This window comes from Canis lupus, chromosome 22 (assembly GCF_011100685.1).
Source record: "Canis lupus familiaris isolate Mischka breed German Shepherd chromosome 22, alternate assembly UU_Cfam_GSD_1.0, whole genome shotgun sequence".
Lineage (NCBI taxonomy): Eukaryota > Metazoa > Chordata > Mammalia > Carnivora > Canidae > Canis > Canis lupus.
Window position 1 is genome coordinate 32085265 of NC_049243.1, and position 12603 is coordinate 32097867.

A 12603-nucleotide genomic window follows, 5' to 3' on the forward strand; every position below is an offset into this window, starting at 1 on the left:
TGGGTCTTGTTTTGGAGAGAAAATAGGGCACAGTATTTCTCCTACCGTCTTCCACCCCATCAGTGTATTTGAATCAATAGGGGGAAAAGTCAGTAGAGAGTTTAAAATAAACCACACTGGGAAAAATAAATGAAAGGGCAAGCAAGTTCCATGGGGGGGGGGGGGGGGGAGCTTATTTGGAAGTAATCTGTTTTCCAGATCTTAGATATAAGAGCAGAAATGCAAAGAGAAAAACTTTGTCAAATTGTTTTATTCTCCTGGAATAAAATATTTATTTCAGAGCTCCTAAATTCTGCCTTTTAGTCAGCTCAAAAGCCCTGTGTGTCTCTCTAAACGTCCCCACCAGACAGTGTCGAGGCCAGGAGTATAGGCCAGGTCACAGGAAAACTTGGGACTCCCGAATAGCCTCCCTCTCATTCAGCTGTGCCCACCCCCCTCACTTTCTGGCAATGGAGAACAGGTATGGGGTCTCATTGGAACGGAGAAAATAAATCAAAGAGGACACGGATGGGGTGGAGGTGAGACTTGGGAGGGAAAAAGTAAACACAGAGACAGAACAGCTAGCTTCGCTACCCAGAATTTCACCTTCTGGTGTGTTTGGTTTTCGGTTTTTAACTCAGTTCAGGTATGTAGGGTTGGGGTTGGTGGTAGTAATAGGGGTGCTCTTTTTTCTCTTCCTTAGGGGGTAATGAAGCTGCAGAATACGGCTCCCCAGAGTTAAGTTTCTAAAGCATTTTTTTTTCTTTGCTTTTGTTCTGTTTTAGTTTGTCTTTATTTGTCTGGTTTTTGGTGGTTGGTAGGTTTGTTTTTGTACATAGTCCCTTGGTCCCCAGGAGATTTTGACAAGTGTCTCTGGTCAAAAACAGTTCATTTCCCTACTCTTCCCGAGTCTCCCCCCCCCCCCACCCTAACCCCCAGAACCAATCTGCTCCTCTGAACCCCTCCTCCAGCCTCTGTCTTCCTTCCCCCAAACTCCCCTCTCACCCAAATATCCCCCCTTTCCCCCCGCGCCTGGCTCTCGGGTGTCCACACCCAGCACCCCAGTCCGCTTCTCTGGGGAGGGTAAAGGGCAGGGAGAGCGGAGAGGGGGTGGAGGAGAGTGCGCTCGGAGGGACTCCCCAGATGCAAGCAAGGTAACGGACACTCCAGATCTAGGAGGAAACGGGCTCAGGGAAAGGCCCCCCAAAGCCCCTTGGGCTCCCGCTCTGCCCCGCCCTGCACCTCCCACTCCCCCCTCAGTAAGTGGCGGAGAACTTCATCCGCTTCTGCTTCTGTCTCTGGTTGCAAAACCACACCCGCACCACGTTCTTTTTGAGGTCCAGTTTCTCGGCGATGGCGGCGATCTTCTCGGAGGAGGGCCGGGGCTGTACGGCGAAGTAGGCCTCGAGGGAGCGCTTCTCCGGCGCCGCGATGGAAGTCCGCTTGCGCTTCTTCTCGCCGCCGTTGAAGAGCTCGGGCTTGTTCATTTTCTCGCGCTGCGCGCCCTCGGCCTCCTCGAGCCACGCCTGCAGGATGGGCTTGAGCGCGATCATGTTGTTGTGCGAGAGCGTGAGCGACTCGAACCTGCAGATGGTGCTCTGGCTGAGCGAGCCCACGCCCGGGATCTTGAGGTTGGCCAGCGCCGAGCCCACGTCGGCCTGCGTCACGCCCAGCTTGATGCGCCTCTGCTTGAAGCGCTCGGCGAACGCCTCGAGCTCGCGCGGGTCCGTGTCCGAGTCGCAGATGGACGCCAGGCCCGCCGCGCCCACCACGGCCGCCGCCGCCGACGCCGCCGCCACCTGCCCGGCCGCCGCCGCCGCCGCCGCCGCCGCCGCGCCGTGGTGCGCCGCCGCCGCCACCAGCCCGGGGTGCGGCAGCCCCGACGGCATGTTCATGGCGGCCGCCGCCGCCGGGTGCGACAGGTGGCCCAGGCCGTGCATGTGCGGGTGCGGGTGCGCCGAGCCGCCGAGCAGCCCGCCGCCCGGGCCGCCGCCGCCGCCGCCCGGGCCGCCGCCGCCGCCGCCGCCGCCGGGGCCGCCGCCGCCGGGGCCGCCGCCGCCCCCCGGGCCGCCGCCGCCCCCCGGGCCGTCGTGGGCGCCGCCGCCGCCGCCCGCCGCGCCCGCGCCCCCCGCGCCGGCCATGAGCGCGAGCGAGGGCGACGAAATGTGGTCCAGCAGGTCGCCGGGCTCGAGCGCCTGGTGGTGGTGGTGGTGGTGGTGGTGGTGCGCCAGCGGCACGGTGGACGTGGACGTGCATGGCACGCTGTTCATCGTGTGGTACGTGGCGTCTGGCTTGAAAGGGTGGCTCTTGCCCTGGGACACGGCGATGTCCACGGCCGCCAGCGCCTCTGCCCGCGCCAGCAGCGTTTCGTCTAGGCTGGCGAAGAGGTTGCTCTGCAGCTGCAGGCGACACAAACCAAACCAAAACAACAAACAAACAAACACACACACAAAGCCACAAAACGGAAGGGGGAAAAAAAAAAAAAAGAAAAGCAAAAGCGCAAAACAAAACCACACACAAGCCGGAGAGCACGAGCAGAGGGCAAACCAAACACAAAGCAACCGAAATAACAACAAGGGAGGTGGGGACAGTGGAGACCGGGAAAGACGCAATAGGAAGCACATTGGGGACAAGACAGGGGGGAGAGAGGAGAAGGGACGTGAGTGTGGGAGAGAGGCAGGTGCAGGGGAGAGGGGGACACGAGAACACATTCCGGGAACCGGCGTGGGAGACCAAAAAGGAGGGGGGGGAGAAGAAGAAGAAGAAGAAGAAGAAGAAGAAGAAGAAGAAATGGAGATGTAACTCGCAGCTGGGGACCCGTGTCACGCACCCGAGCACGCACAGAGGCCGCCTTTCCGAGGCGTGAAATTAACGGAGAAAGTGGAGGGAAGTCGAGAGTCATGGCCCCAGCGCTCCGCTCTCTGATCGCAGGCGCCCGACACAGAGGCAGAGGCGACGGGTACACGACAGTAAGCGCCACCGGACAAGACATGCCTCGCGGCGGGATTCCTCTAAAAATCCCTGCCCGCAAATGCAAATCCCCGCACCTGGACCTGTGCGCACACCGGCACCCGACATGCAGTGTCTCGGAGACGGGGAGGGGGCAGGCGCGCGGGCCGGGGCCGCGGGCGTGGGGCGCTTACCGGCGGCGTGGGCAGGCAGGCCCGCCGGATGGCCTCAGAGCTGGAGTGCAGCGACGGGTACTTGTGCTCAGGGAGGGTGGGATGCATGGCAAAGTGAGGCTGCTTGCTGTTCATAGACATCATCTTGATGGCTTGGCATGTAAATCCACAAACACTCCGAAAGTCTGCGGGAAAGTGCGCACGCCGGCTCCCCCAGCCTCCCTTCGGAGGCTGCAGCCGCGGCGGCTGGCGGCGCGGAGGCGGCGGCCGCGCCGGGGGCTGCTGCTGCTGCTGCTGCTCCTCTGCTGCTGCCGCCGCTGCCGCCCGGCGCTCCCTTTGACCGTGCAGAGCGCCGCGCACCGGCCTCGCGATCCCACTTCTCCTAGAGCTCTAGCCCCGCGCGCCGACGGGATGCACTCCTCTTACACCTGAGCCCCACTTCTCGCGGCCGGTTCGGGGAGCTCTCGCGAGAGCTCCCGGCCCCGCCGCGCTGACAGGCATCAGCTGTCTCTGTCTGTCTGACGCGCGCTCGCTCGCTCGCTCGCTCTCCGCGGCGCCGTGCGTCTGCGCGCGCGCGCGCTCGCCCGGCCGCGGCAGGCGCTTGGGAGCCGCTCTTATAGTGACCACCGGCAAGGACAGCGCAGGTGATGCACCTGTAGCTAGCCGGGCATGCGCACTGCACGCCTCACCTTTCCCACCGCGGCTCTGGCAAGATCGAGAGGGCTGGCTATTGTCTCAGGGTACGCACCTTTCAGGGGGAGGAAGACGAGATGCTCGAGATGCTCGCAAGCCCCTTGGTGCTCTCCCTCTCTCAAACTCTTCCCCCGTCTCCTTCGCGGGCCCTGAATATATGCGCAGTACTCAGGCACACCTCCACCCCGGGATGTCTAACAAGCTGTTATATAATGTATACAGCTGGATATTTGTATGTTAAATTATGCCCGCGCATTCCTCTGTATACGGTATAAATAACAACACAGAAATGCAGAAGATGCTGTCTTTTGCTGCAAGAACCTGTTTCTTTCAAGGTTTATAAATAGGTTCCTGGAGAATAATCGCGGTGACAGACATTTGTTTGAAGCAGTCAGACGCTATTGATTTCCATATAATTTAATTTCCTCTGCATACTTTGTTGTTGTTGTTGTTGTTGTGAATATAACTGTGTCAGGCACCGACAGTGACAGCCACTTAGGAGCCACAAGGAGCGTGTGCTTTCTACTAGGGAACCGCTGTTGAAATGAAACTGTGCATTTCTCTTATTGTTTGTCTCCTTTAACCGTGTACAAACCCACATTTCAAACGAGCTCCGGGTGATCTGAGGCTTCTAGTAATCAAAAGGAAAAATAGTGAACAGGGTGTTGTTGGGATCCTTTCCTCTCCTCAGCAAGTACACACACACACACACACACACACACACACACACTTTATGCTGGATACTCCGGGAAAAGGAACTCACTTCAGAGAAAAAATAATAAGATGTTGAAAAGAGAACTTTATTTTCTCTCCCATTGTTTTTGCTTTCTTTGCCTCTTATCTCTATATACACATATATTCTTCTCCAATAGGGGACAGGATCAAGCCAGTTTATAGGGAAGTGTGATTAAAATATTAATTCAAACCAATTTGAAAGAAAGAAACCTAAGCTCTGGTCCGGACTTTATTTTTTATGTATTCTCTTATTGTGAAATCAAAACCTAAGAAGAATGAATCAATTAGCCAACCTGTTTTATGGCCCTTGTGTGGCAGGCAGATCAAGGGCCTCCCAGGAGAACCACAGTTCAGGTGCCAAGTCCCCAGGGACACAGAGCTTGCCCCGGGTGATAATAACAGCCCAGATGTTATCACATCTGTGGCAAGAGAGCTGGAGAGCGGCGAGAGGCTACTTATGGGAGGCAGAGATCAGATAAATAATCTTTCTGGTCTCTTCCACACCAAAGAGGACTGTATTTTCACCAAAGAACAGATCTCATTTCAATAAACCTCAGTTGCGAATGTGTGGATCTTTTCTTAGGATAAACGTGTCCATATTTAGCATACCCACTCAATGCTCAAATTCCAAGAAGAGCCCACAGGCGTCACCATGGCTTTTTCTTTCTTTTCTTTTCTCTCTACACTCCTCCCCCGTTGCAGCCAGAGACGGGAGTAAGAAAAATGTTCACTTGCTGGTGTGAGAGGAGCTGCGTTTCCATCCATTACGTGGTCCCCTGGGAGTGCTAAATGCAATTTTATCTCTATGGGGGATAGACGAGAGAAGCAGGACATCGCTGGAGGGAGCGAGTAAGTCCTAAGGTAGTTCTCACACCGGGTGCCCAGGCTTAGCCTAATCCTTCCTGATACCGACGGCAGCGGTTCCCTGAGCTGTCTCTCTAGGGGAAGGAAGGGTCCCGCAGAGGGTGAGAGTCTAGATCCTGCCCGCTCCCCAGGGAAAGGGTGGCTTTTAGGGGCCCGGAAGGGTCCATGGGAGACAGAATTGCAAACAGCACAGGTTCCTCCAGGGTGGGCCCCCAAAGTACTGGAAGCTCATCTCAGTTTACACTATGATGCTGGGAGGGCACCAGGAAACCCAGAAGTCAGGCACCCTGCCAGAGATCAGGAGTGCACTCACCTGCCAAGGTTCCTTCTATAGTTCAAGTTTCTTTGGACACCTTTCTTTGAGCAACACCTTGGGATGGGGCCAGACCTTTGCCGAGAGTATTTCAGCTTTTCCTGGGGTTAAAATATGAGGGCTGTGGGTTCAATTCCCAACCCACCCCTAACCCAATGGACTGCAAGCCCATTTGGGGCTCATCTGTGTCCACCATGGTACTTAAGAAGGTGCTTGTCACAGAGCAAAAATGTACCACCAAACAACACATGTATGTAGGAAGGAAGAGAAGGCAGATGTGGAGGGCCCAGAAGAAAAAGCCAGAGAGTTCAGCAAACCAGAGGTTAATGGGGAGCAAGCAGGAAGATCACTGAAGAGTCTCCTGTCTTCCTAAAAAGGAGATGGACACTGGACCAGAGGGGTACGTTGTCCCCACGCAGAGCTGTAAAACTTGATAGTAGCTTGTTCTTTTTCGGAGTTCAATTATTTCATCCTTCCCTCATTTACTTTCTACTTTGCTTTCCCTCCTCAAATGCTTAGTAATCACCAGGTTGAGCCAGGGCAAGACATTGGAGAGAAAATGAGGTATAAAATATGGGTATCCGCCCTCCAGGAGGTAGCAGTCTTTAAGAGTGGGGCAGCCCCAGGTGAAAGGGGTATTTATGGTACAGGCTTGAGAGGTGCGAAGAGAGGGAGGTGTAGAGAAATATGGGATGGGGTGGGAGATGATGCTGGGACAGTTATCCTGCCACATCCCTGCTGGGCCTCAGCCCCAGGCTAGAGAGTGAGGCACAGTGGCAGATCTGCTGGCAGTTCCTGGGACCTCATGAAGTCTTTCTTCTCTACTCACCCCACTGCCGGTGAAAGAAAAGGGTGGTGGACTGAGGCTCGCCAATAAGTCACTGCTTTGTTTTTCTGGTTTGGCAAGTGCAGTAACTAGTTGGCCCCTGACTGTGCTAATGATGCCCACATGGGGTCTGAGCCCTGGCATAGATTCCTGGAAAACATCCCCCCCCCCCCCCCCCCGCCCCCACTCCTTCTTCTTGTTTAATGACCAACAGAGATTCTCCCCTCCCCCCATCTCATAGCTTTGCATTTTATCAAGAGGGGGATAATGAATGCACAACTATCGATTTCCAAGGAATTTCCGCCCCCAGGGATAGGGAGTCTATCATCTGGATCAGAGACACATTTCTTTCCCTCATTAATTAATTTTCTCCTCCTCCTTTGGCAGGCCCCACTTCACATCTCCTTTGGCAGCTGCCTTTTCCCGAGCTCGGAGAGCAGAGAGATTCCTTGGTTGGAGTGAACGGCAGGAGAGGGGCCGTTCAAGGGCCGGCGGTGCTGGGAGTCAAGTCTCCTAACCTTAGACACCCACCCACCTCTACAGATCCCGAGAGCGCGCCCGACAGCTGCTGCCCGCTCCGGGCTGCCTTTCTCCTTCCAAAGGGGCGCGGGGAAAATCAGCGCTGGACTTAACAGCCCCAGGCACGCACACACACACACACACACACACACACACACACGCCTTAGGGACTGAACCCGAGTTATTTGTTCGGATTCAGGGTCAGGGGGTTGGCCCTGAAAAATGTCTACTTGAGTGCGTGGAGTTGGCGTGTGTGCACAGGAGGAGGCATCGGCCCCAGTTCGGGCCTGAGCCCAGGGATCCGGCCCTCCCTGCAGGCCGGCCCCTTCGGGTTCTGGCGGCCCGAGCCGCAGCTCTGCACCTCCCAGGCTCGGGACGTCACGTTGCCGGCGGGCAGGTGCCCAGTTTGAAAGGAGGCACAGTCCACAGCGCAGCAGCCGGGGCTCCGCGAGCAGGGGGGGGCCCCGGGCTCAGAGCTGGCCCGCGCCAGAACCAAGGGGCCGACGGGGGGAGGAGCAGGCCCTGAGGGCGGGGCGGGGGTCGGTTCTCGGGAATTGGAGCTGCCCCTGGGTGGGCCCGGCGGCGCCCTCTCGCTCCCACACTGGCCGTCCGCGGGGTGGGATGGGGGAGCTGCTGGCGCGGCCCCTTGGCTGCTCGGCCAGGCGCCTTCCCAGGGCCGGGCCCGGGCTGCCCGGATCCTAGGCGTCTCGGCGCTACCCCTCGCGCAGGCCGATCCCGTCCCCCCTGCTCCGGTTCGGGGCCGGGGCTCCCCGCGGCTCGTTCCCGGGTCCTCGGAGGTCGCTCGCGCGGGGCCGCAGCGCCCATCCCGTCGCACTGCGGGCGGTGGCCCTGCCCTCCGCCAGCCGCGGGGCCCAGCCCTGCCCCGGCCGCCGGTTCCGAGCCGCGTTCCGGCCGGCGGGAGCTCGGGGACTTCCCTGTGCCGCGGCCCGGCCCGCCCCGGGGGCTGCTCGCCGCCCTCCCCAGAGCTGAGGTCGAGTGAGGTTTGGGCCCCACGGTGATCTCCGTAGGGCTCCGGCCCCGCGTTCAGCCAGGATTCCAGCTGGCACCTGCGGAGGAGGTTCCCGGGTGAGCCGGTAGATGCCCCGCTGCCGTCTCCCTGCCGGCCGCTCCATTGAAGTGCATCTTCTTCGGGAACGTTCTCCGGGATGTGGACCAGCCCACCCCACAGGCCGCGCCCCAGTCAAGGTCACTGCCGGTCCTTACCACTCTCGGCGTTACTATGTGGGTGTCTCTCTGTCTCTCTCCCTGTCTCTGTCTCTCTCTCCACCTGCATCTCTGTGTGGACTTAAAGCCAACCTACCTTGTGGCACATCTACGGGGGGAGCCGGGCCATTACGTCTCGGCCCTAACTGGGGCACGGCCTTCCCCGCCCGCTAGTTGCCAGTCCCAGTTTCGCCGTCCGAGTGAACCCCGGGGCCCTGGGGAGGAGATCCTAAGAGGAGCAAAGGCCCCCCACGCCCCCCACCCCACCCCGCTCCACCAGGCTCCTTCAAAACCGGAAGGGCGCGCTGTTCAGAAAGCGGTGTTGGAGGTGCCCGGTTTAAAGCAAGGCACAGAGCGAGTCTACAGCAGGCATTCCCGCCAGTGGCTGTGCGACGACACAGGAATTCAGTCGCCTTCCTCTTCTCAGACAGTCGCCGCCCGCACGCAGGCCCGGGTCGAGGGAGCCCCGCGGGCGCCAACGGGCAGCGGAGGAGCCCGGCCCCGGCCGCGTGCAGGCCGCGCCCTCCGCAGGCTCAGCTCCGCCCGCCCGAGCGGGATCCCCGGGAGCGCCCAGAAGCCGCCGAGCCGAGCGCGAAGCCGCCAGTCCCACCGCAGACGTGCGGAGTGGGGTCCCGCCGCCGGGCCCGGGCGCTCCCCGCCGCCGCCGCCGCCGCCGCCCCTCCTCCTCGCCGCCCGCACAAATCAAAGCCCCTTGCGAGGGACTGGGAAATAGTTGCCTTGTCATGTAACACATTGCCCTGATTTATTATAAAATTTTAACGAAATCATGCATATTTTAACAGCCTTTAATCACTGCATGAAAATTTAATTCATGGACTGTAGCGCGTTTAAATAAATGAAGTGTTAATTCATTAGGATTAATTAATTTGTTAAAGGATTGTGTGCAAGGTTAAGGTGGAAAGAAAACTCTTTGTTGGTTTCGCGTCTTAATCGCCAGGTTTCGCGAGTGGTGATAAAATGAAAGGAAACCGCAGAGCAAGTCCGGGGTGGGGCCTGGGCGAGACGCGCTGAGGGCGCCCTCGAGAGAGCGCGGGAAATCCCGGCCCGCGGGGCTCGGGCGCGTCGGTGCTCCCGGGGGCCGGCGGGCCGGGGTTGGGGAAGAGCCGCGCTGCGCTGGCCGCGGAAATCCCGAAGTCCCGAAGGCCGGGCCGGCCGGGGTGCGAGGGAGGGAGGGGGCTCGGAGCCGAGCCGAGCGGGCTGGACCTCAGCTCCCCGCCCCCCGCGCGGAGATGACCCCGTGAGTGAAGGAGGTCGCGCCTTCCGGCCTCGCCGCGCCAAGCCCGGGCTTAATGGACAGATGATGGGCCCGCGCGGCCGCCTCCCGCGCCTCCCCGCGCCCAGGGAGCCGCTGTCTCGCCAGCAGGCCGCCGGCCCCGGCGGCGAGGGCGAGCTTCCTTCCAGTCTCGGGGGACGCCGAGAAAGAGGAGGCGGAGCAAAGCCAAACTTGCAAGGTCAGGCTGGAGCAATCCAGAGCCCTTTCTCAACCGGATGCCCTGACGTTAGGCAGTGGCGCCTTGGGCACCTCTTCTGAGACGCCCGTGAAACAGGCGCCCCTACAAGGACAACCGACAGGCCCCTCGAGGACGCGTCCTTTCCCACACCGAGCTCTTACTCATCCTGAGAGACCCAACGCGAACGGCACTTCCGTGGAGGTGCCTGGTTTCCTCTCTGCTCCATGCTATCCCCAGCACCGACGTTTTCTACTCACCGTGCTTTAAGGATCAAAATGGGCCAGAACTAGCTTCTCTGTCAGAACAGAAAGTCTCGGTAAATGCCTAAATCCTTGCCTTTGGTAACCAGATCTTTACACCACGAAATTACGAGCGTTGCACAAGGCACACACGTCTCCACATTGGGGTCATCCAACTAACATTTATTACAGGGAGTTGGCTTGCTCCCTCTAAAGACACAGCAGATCTAAGAATCTGCCATTTCAAGAAGTGGAGTTCCAATTCAAAGTATTCTGGGTCGCTTCCGTCCTATACAACTGAAGATCACCGTAGCTTGAGCTCCAGATGGGTTCTTAAAAGAAATCTGCATCTTACTAGATGTTTCCTCGCTCAGAGCGGGGTTCCGAGAATTAGGCAATAAATGTTCACTATGCACTCTGAGATCATTGCTTAAAAGGTTTTCTCCCTGCCAAGTATTATTAAAAGGATTGGGTTACATCATCACAGCAAAGACTGTGTTGTAGGACTCCCACAAATAGGAATGAAAGACCTTATGAAGCTTTGGGAAACACTTTTAATCTAATAGGGCCACACTCCATAAATGTTAAACTGTTCATCTCAGTTTGATGTTCTACAAGTATCACTCACAGGTACAAAATCTGGTATATGTATTATACAGAATAATTGAAAACAATTCAAGTAGACAGAATCAAGTTCCTGAAACATCTTAGGGTTTAAGACCAAAGTTCTTCCTCTATTCAGTGGTAACTTTAGTTCTAAACCAATGTAAATAGAAAAGAAATTATAAGAATACAAAGCAAATTTGAAATTAAGGAGCTATACATCTTAAAACCTACTATTTTCACTTTTAGTCACAGCTGATCAATTAAAACAGGAAAAAGTCATGTCATTGTGGATGGAATTAAGATTTTGAAAATTAAAAGATGAACACTAAAGGGCATGTAAAACAAAACAAAAAGCCCAGCATCATGTTACATTCCCTTACCTATTACATTTTAGAAAGAGGAGCAATCGAAAGATGCTGTTTTTAGAGACATGACAGATTAGTGTCTGCTTCTCTTATCACGAGTGCGTATTGTTCTAACACAGCCTTAGTGCTAACCCTCCCAATGAGGAAGGGTTAAATTCATCAAAATGTCAGAGCAAATACAAACTTTCTAAATGTCTAAGTGGCACACAACTCTCATCACTGAGCTTCCACTTAGTAGTGGAGTTAGACCCTGGAACATTGGCAGGAATTAAATGCTACTTGGAAAGAAACATGTTAAAAACATGTTTAGAAATATTTCTAAAGTAATTTAAAAAAATCCTTGGAAATTTCAAATCCATTCATCCTTTGGCCTCCAAATGTGAACTCTCAGCATAGGAGAGCAAGGGTACAAACTCTAGTCAGAGGCCCAGCTCTAAGACCTGGCTCTATCCCATTCCAGCCATGTGACCTCTAGTCCTCAAATCATTTATTTTTTTTGTATGTATTTTTAAAGATTTTATTTTAGAGAGAGATTGAGAGAGAGTACAAGCATGTGGAAGGGCAAGCAGAGGGAGAGGGAGAAGCAGAGTTCTTGTGGAGCATGGAGCCCCATGCAGGGCTCAATGCCAGGATCCTGGGATCATGACCTGAGCTGAAAGTAGATGCTCAACCAACTGACTGAGCCACCCAGGCACCCCTCAAATCTCTTATTTTAAACTGAGGATAACAGTTCTTGGCTTACAGAGTTTGGGAAGATGATTAAAGGAAATAGAAGTTAGCAAAGTACTTGGTTTATTTTATTTTTAGATTTTATTTATTTATTCATGAGAGATACACAGAGAGAGGCAGAGACACAGGCAGAGGGAGAAGCAGGCTCCATGCAGGGAGCCCGACATGGGACTCGATCCCAGGACCCTGGGATCAGGCCCTGAGCCAAAGGCAGACGCTCAACCACTGAGCCGCCCAGGCGTCCCAAAGTACTTGGTTTAAATAAAAGTTTTTGTTTTGTTTTTAAAGTGTGCATATAATAAATATACTTAAAAGATATATGAAACCACCACATTTATCATGATAGATCAGATTATCGTAAAAGAGGTAAAGAGTACACGTGAAAATATGTGATTAAAATAAAATCCTGCAGGTTATTCCCTTCAACTGAGAAATGTCACAGGTTTGATTAATATATGAAATATTGTTTTGGGAAGAATAGAGCAATGTTTCTGAAGCAGCTGGGAAAGACTCCGGTCCAACAGAGGCACTCTAACCCTGATTAGACATTAGTAAATAAGGTTACACGTTCTGGAATGCAAGGGCACATTGTCAGTATATATTTGGATTAATGGATTAAAAACTGACACATTCATAGTAAAGATGAGTTACAGATAGAATCAGAGTGAGGCTTACCCCCAACTTGCTCTATGATTACTCAGAAAAATTGTGGATTTCTACATTTAATAGAATTTCAAATATATTACATTGTCAAAGATATCTAAACCTCTGATATCTCATAAACTATCAGTTAACTTTAACACATCAAAAAAAATACAAATACTTATTGGAAACTATTTATGATAAAACAAAAATTACGCTTTGTTAGCTTTTATTTTTGGCCCTTATTATTTCTAAAAGTGGAGGGCATTATTCTT

At 54.8% G+C, this 12603-nt stretch overlaps 1 protein-coding gene and 1 long non-coding RNA gene across 2 annotated transcripts; both read right to left on the reverse strand.

Moving 5' to 3' along the window:
* Positions 1–999: 999 nt before the first annotated feature.
* On the reverse strand, positions 1000–3352 carry POU4F1 (POU class 4 homeobox 1). The gene is made up of 2 exons (XM_038569375.1): positions 3123–3352; positions 1000–2378 (listed from the first exon to the last, which is right to left on the reverse strand). Exons 1-2 carry the CDS (start codon positions 3243–3245, stop codon positions 1236–1238), a joined length of 1266 nt encoding a protein of 421 aa, XP_038425303.1. The 5' UTR covers positions 3246–3352; the 3' UTR covers positions 1000–1235.
* Positions 3353–4745: 1393 nt separating this feature from the next.
* Positions 4746–6575, reverse strand: LOC111091761. Its single transcript, XR_005376040.1, has 2 exons — positions 5707–6575; positions 4746–5332 (listed from the first exon to the last, which is right to left on the reverse strand). It is a non-coding gene; the product is annotated as an uncharacterized LOC111091761 (long non-coding RNA).
* Positions 6576–12603: the final 6028 nt, after the last annotated feature.